Source organism: Aythya marila, assembly GCF_965140915.1.
Source record: "Aythya marila genome assembly, chromosome: 11".
Lineage (NCBI taxonomy): Eukaryota > Metazoa > Chordata > Aves > Anseriformes > Anatidae > Aythya > Aythya marila.
Window position 1 is genome coordinate 13,440,163 of NC_139052.1, and position 6,499 is coordinate 13,446,661.

At 41.8% G+C, this 6,499-nt stretch overlaps 1 protein-coding gene across 1 annotated transcript; it reads left to right on the forward strand.

Moving 5' to 3' along the window:
* Positions 1–4,073: 4,073 nt before the first annotated feature.
* Positions 4,074–6,246, forward strand: BCL2A1 (BCL2 related protein A1). Its single transcript, XM_082769505.1, has 2 exons — positions 4,074–4,540; positions 6,041–6,246. The coding sequence occupies exons 1-2, from the start codon at positions 4,121–4,123 to the stop codon at positions 6,143–6,145; spliced, it is 525 nt and encodes a 174-aa protein (XP_082625631.1). The 5' UTR covers positions 4,074–4,120; the 3' UTR covers positions 6,146–6,246.
* The last annotated feature ends 253 nt before the right edge of the window (positions 6,247–6,499 follow it).

The window sequence follows — 6,499 nt, forward strand, 5'->3', positions numbered from 1 at the left end:
AGCCCTCTGCCATTCAGGACTGCACTACAGCTCAACAGAAAGCAGTTGAAGCTACTTGTTTTAGCTTTCCAACTGGTTCTGAATCTCTCAGTTGGCCCAGAGGATGCAAAAATAGCTGCCCCCTCCAATCCTTCCTGGAGCTTGTCTTCTGTGCTACATCAGCACCTCCTGAGGCACACGGGATGTAAGCTGGCTCTAAATCTCTCTTTCAGTTGCCACAGAATTTGAGAGCCAGGATCCTGCTACAGATATTCCCTATCACATTTCTATCCCAGAAACATTAGGAGATGGGAAGGAGTTTTATACGATGAACTGCTCCCCAAACTTCTTACGGAGATAAGCTTCCCAAGCTCTGGGCTAAAGATCTTGGCTGATAACGAGTCAGGCGACCTAGCATCATTGATTAATTTAGATCATTACCCGTGATGAGTCCCAGTGCTGCAGTATTTCAGCTCTTTGCTGCACACAGGATCCAAAGCAAGCTGGTGTTGGAGACAACCGAGTGCCCGGGCCCTGTGCCTGCAGCCAAGCCGGCTGCGACTAGGTGGCAGCACTCCACTGGGCAAAGCAGCCCAGGGATTATCCCAACACAGCTCCGCAGCTCACAGAAAGCCGGCTTGCATATTCCAAACTGTAGGGGAATGGAGGGTAAATAAAAGTCATCAAAGCCTCCCGAAGTCTTGTATCAGGGCTGTGCGGGACAGCTGGAAAGTTACAAGTGAACCGAGCGATGAAATCCAACGCTGCATGAAAATTGTCCAGGTTTGGACATTAAAAACTGAGGAAAAACAGGAAAAGTCTGCAAGGACTTTCTCAAGGCCTCAAACTGTTCCTCCAGACAAAGCCTGTCTGCCTTAGCAGAGTTCGCTGTTCCCAAATTTACCTGGGACTTGAACAACTCTGGCAAGGCAGATGCAGCACAAATAGCTCAGTGAAGCTGAGCTATTGCCATTTTGCCATTTTGGCTTAATTTGGTCTGAAATAAGATGAGACAACATTATCTCATACGAGTCCATTTTATGAAAATCTGTCAACTCAGTTCCCATCTGTTCTAGAAAATAAGCCTTTTTAGGTTAGGGGAGGATGTGGAGCTAGCTCTGCAGAGCACAGATTTAAATTAAAGTATTTGAAGCCCCTTTCTATGCCAGGTAGCAAGGGTTTGCATTTGAGCTTCCATGTCAGGCTGGTTTCTATTTCAAACCTATTATCGAAAATTATCCTATATAAAAGAGAGAGTACATACAGATAAGAGGAAAAGAAGAAAGAAGTAGTGCGCTGTATGAGAGCTCACTGCAGGCAGCACTGTGGAGAAACAGCAGGTAGGAAGAAGAGCAGAGATTCATTAAGTTTGAGGTATTCACTTATAACTACAAAATGTGAATAAAATCTGGCAGGAGAAAGGAAGGCACAGCCTCATGTAGAAAATGAGAATCGGAGCATTACAGTGGCACGATGCAGGTAAGAGATCCCAAAGCTGACTTCTTGTGCTCAGAGCTGAACAGGAGAGCTGGAGAAGACTGCTCTGGTCAACCTTTTATATATATATACATATATATTTATATACATGTATAAACACCTGATATATATATATGTATACACACACATATACGCATACATATACATATAACCTGTCAGGGCTACTAAACATCCAGCACTTCGAATCACACCCGCCACCACACACTGTTGAAAAGCAAATACATCTAACATTGAGGCTGATGGAGCAGGGGCACCTTCAGCAGCTCCATCCCCAGTTCTGGTCACCAGTGTCACAGCTGCTGTTCGAGATGTCTGCTCCGAGCTGCCACCCCCCTCCTGGGAGCTGAGCATGAGCTTCACCTTTCAGCCCTGTAAGAGATCAATGGGCTGGAAGTGGCAGCGTTTGCACCAAAACCGCCAAGATATTAACACTGATTTCTTTCTATAATGGCGACATATTCATAGCCTTATTTCATCAGCCTCCTCAGAATCCTAAATGCTCCACTAATGAAGAAATATCTGCCTCTGCCTCTGCTCTGATGCTGCAGGTGGTGAAGAAAGCAAAACCTGTCTCCGTAGGTATTGTTCACTGTTCCCATATTCAGCTATTACTTACATTCACAATGAATACAAACAGCTTTTCATTAATCAATTATTAAGAGAGTCAGGAGTGAGTTATAACTTAATAGATGGTGCTATGTAAAAGGGGTTCTTGGGATTTTTCCTTGAGTACTGATGTTAGCCCTGTTTGCAGCAGGCACTCGACAGGAGGGAAGCTGTCTGGGTTCAGCGTTTTCACTCCTTTCTCCCAGAAATTTCTGTCCAGAGTTAGGTTAGCAGAGTTGGGAAGAGGTAAGAGCTGTCACATCCTTCTCTTTTTTTTTTTTTTTTTTTTTTTTTTTTTTTTTTTTTCCTTTTCTCATTTTATTTTCATTTGCATTCCTCATAAAAATGTTGGCAGTTTGCTGAAATCACTGAACAGAACAAAGGCAAAGACAGCTTAATAGCTCTGCCAGAGCAGCAGCTGCAGGTATTGGATAGAGGACACCTCTGAACTTCCAAACTGAGCTTCAGTAAGAAGGCGTGCATGTGGAGGGGAGAGCTAGCTTCCCACCCCAGCCCATTCCCAGCCCTAGAATTTCATCCTGCCCTGGGGGGAGCATCTAAAACATGAGCTCTTCCAGCTCATACCACCCTCCTAAATTCATTCTCGCCCAAGGGTGAACGTGGCACCAGCCACCTCCTTCTTGGCTTCCAACAGAAAGCGAGGCAAATGGTAATGGAGTTTCCCACTAACTAAAGGGATTGATGTCTGTGCTACGCTGGTGATACCTTGAGGTTTCGAACCCCGCTGTGTGTGGAAGATGACTGTGTCACTCTGAACCTGGTTCACCTCATACGGAAGAAAAACCCTGCGAAGGAAGTGGAAAGTACGCTTCTGTAATTAATGGGTTTCTGCAAAACTCTGATGTCAGAGCAGCAGCATATGCAATTTGAGGGGGCTAAGTAGGGCTAGCAATACACTGACAGCATGGTCGTGTTGCAGTTTGAGATTTGCCTGATGCTCCAGCAAGATCAGGTTGCCTCAGGACAAGTGGATTTGTCAGGAAAAGGGAGGGCTGGAGACCTCTGCCTCTTCTCCCCGAAAACAACTGCTTGACCAGAAATTTGAATCGCAGAGCAGCCATTGTAGGCATCGTGATGCTTTTTTGTAATCTGTCACGAAAGAATCATATGGTATTACACACCACTAGCTTGGCCCCATATTTTCAGCCTCGTGTTCTGACATGCTGACTGCATTAGCATTGTCTTTTATACTAATATTGTTTTTCACACCAGAACTCCCTGTGGGGGAAGGAAATCCTTGAAGCCATTCACTCAAATCTTCAAAGAAGGACCTTGAAGCGCACACACAGGGAGAGTGTGGGAAACTTCGGACCAGGGAATAATGCTACAAAGCTGGCTTTCCCGTTTTCCCATCCATACATGCACCACTGTTGTGTTCCCACTTCTAGCCGTTATATAAATCTCCCTGCATGATGAAAAAAGGTTTATCCATTTTTCCATACTGTTGGAAACTCCCACCAGTTTCTTCCAAAATTTGGGAAGCAGAGGTAACCCATAAACCTGCAATACAGATTGCAGCTTTAGCCACTGGCTCTGAAGATTGAGGTGGGGGAAGTTGGGGATTAGAGCAGCCTGCAAGTTCCTACAGCAATGCAGCTTTTCAGGCTTTTTTTTTTCCTTTTTTCAGCTAAATGCTTAACCTTTGCTAGCAAACACCTCTCTTAAATGCCAGATCTTTGCAAGTGTTACATAGCAAAAGTCCCTAGGAATTGACAATTTACACTGCTTAAGAAATGTGGTAAGTGGTGTTTTTAGTTGTAGAATCATACTATTTATAAAAATAATAAATCACTCAAGATTTGTTTTCTCCCCCGAGCAGACTTTTTTTTCTTTCACTTCCGCTTTGACATATTCCACAACCCACACGATAATTGACTACACTTTTACAGGAACTTCCGTGGTAAAATAAAAAAAATTCCATCTAAAACCGAAGATACAAAGCTGTGTGCATGTCTTGTGGCTGCTCATTATTGACCCTGATTAAGAGCGGTGCACTGCTCTCTGAGCTTCATACTAAATGGAAACTGCTGAGTTCTATTACGTTTATTATTTAGCTCAAGATTATCTGCAATATGTGCTTCAGGAATCACATCTTGGACCAGCACAAACCAGAGTTGCTCATGTCTTGCGAAACATTGCATCTTCGCTGCAAGATCAAACAGAGGAGGCTCTCAGACCCTTCCTGGACAGGATTGATATTACTTCTGTAGATGTTGCCAAGAGAATTTTCAATGGTGTCATGGATGAAAAATTTGCTGATGGAAATACTAACTGGGGAAGAATTACGACCATATTTACTTTTGGGGGTCTTCTCACTAAGAAGCTTCAAGAACATGGAGTTCAGCTCACTGGAGAGAAGAAGGAGCAGATCTCTTATTTTATCACAGAGTACATCATAAACAACAAAGCCGAATGGATAGATGCAAATGGTGGCTGGGTAAGTTTCAGTTCAGAATCTTCTAATTTTTCCCCAAAATATAGAGTCAGAGATTTTTCTTAATTAAGGGAAACTTTTGTTATGTACACTTTCAAAAACATTATATTAAGGGCTTTAAGTGGTGGCTTAGTTTATGATGTCTGTAACGTCTGCTTGAGACTTACAGAGAAAGCTTTGCTTCTGCTTTAAAAGGGAAAACGCTAAAAGACATCTTTCTTTTGAAAAAGGCACTTCCTGTTAATAGTCAAAACCCTAGAGTTAATCATAGGATTGTACGATAATTCAGGTTTAGAGAGACATTAGGAAATCATCTAGTGCAACCTCCTGCTCCAAGCAGGTTAAACAAGGCATTCTATCAGAGCTTCCCATTATTAAATCTAAAACTGAATGCATCCTACAGTTAGTGTAGCAATTACGCTTTCATAGAGGAGTTGGTCCAAAAATACTGAAGTTCAAGGTAAGGGTCTCATCCTCACAGTTAAGTCAGTACTTCTGCTGTGGATTTCATGAAGCCATTATTTAATCCCCCAAATCAGTTGACTTAAAGACATCTAGAGGTAAGAACAACTGGAGACAAATCTCTTCTGTTTGCTTGGGCCGAGATAATCCTAGAAGTTCCATATATCAATGGCCAAAGCTGAGAAAAGCATTTGTCAATATGTGGATTACTTTGTCAAGCTGCTGAATTTCCCTTCTGCTAGTGGAGGGGAGGTCCCTTTTGCTTTGCATAGTTTCATCCCACCAATACCTTTTTCTATTGCAGTTAGGGGAAGCTGAGTAACGGTGACATCAGAGTTAGTTATTTCCCTGGTACTTTTTTTTTCTTTACCTATTTGTAAATGTTACTTTCTCTTTCCATCCCTTTCTAATCCCACTTCTCTTACATTTCCTATTTGCTATTACTTTTTTTTTTTTTTTTTTTTTTTTTTTCTCCCTCAGTTGTCTTCTAGTGCTTTTCTTTTCCTTTATTCTCCTTTTGCTTGTTTTGATCCTTCTCTGGCTGGTAACAGTAAAAAAAGGTGATAATGAGTCACGGACCCTTGATGAGATTTATTGTAGAGGCTTCTTTCTTCATCTCTTGCAAATAGAGTGATTTTTATTTTAGAGAAGTATCAACTCTAGGCAGCTTTCTGTCATAACATGTGGCCCATCATAGTAGAAGAAGGAGGCTTGAAGGAAGATATTTATAATCATATTATTATATCAGAAACACGGTACTTGTGTCTTCCTTTAAGATGTGGGCTCAGATGATATAATTCACATTCATTTTGTATTTATACAGGGAGGGCATGGTCTTGACAAACATTGAGCAAGGTGCAGCTATTTTCACCTACTCATTTTAAAGCCCTATTCATCTTTTTCAGGTAGAGCTCCAAAGAGCTGCCTCTCTATGCACAATGGTGTAGCACTTTGTTAATCTGATACTAGCACAATGTGGTACATTTTCCCTATACATGTTGCTCCTAAACTGTCCCTAACTGTGCACATTCTTTTCCACAGGAAAATGGCTTCCTAACAAAGTTTGAAAGAAGATCACTACTGTCTTTCTCCAAAATTACAGACTTATTCGTGGCTGTTTTTTCCTTGTTCAGAGAGTACTACTGAAATAATGGACCTGCCATTCACGCACAATTTAGATATTGCCACAAGCTTCATTGCTAAGCTTTCCTCCAAGCAGTATCAACTAGAAAATAATTTTACTCTGTTTTTTTTTTGTTTTTTTTTGTTTGTTTGTTTGTTTGTTTGTTTTTGTAATTTATTTGTATTTATTTTGACTAAATGCAAAGTTTAACATGCTCTCCTAATTGACAAACCTAAAGAAAAGACCCCTCTGGAGAGGAATTGACACAGCAACATGCTGCAATGCAAGCCAACCTTTCCAGGCAGGACTGCTTCGAGAGAGAGAGATCGTCCCCCACATCCAGACAGTTCTTGGAATCTCTGTTGCACCTCCATGAA

Excerpts from the sequence above, each read along its gene's own strand:
- BCL2A1 (XM_082769505.1), top strand. The coding sequence starts at position 4,121 with ATGGAAACTGCTGAGTTCTATTACGTTTATTATTTAGCTCAAGATTAT. Across the intron at positions 4,541-6,040 it reads TAGATGCAAATGGTGGCTGG|GAAAATGGCTTCCTAACAAA; the intron begins GTAAGTTTCAGT and ends TCTTTTCCACAG.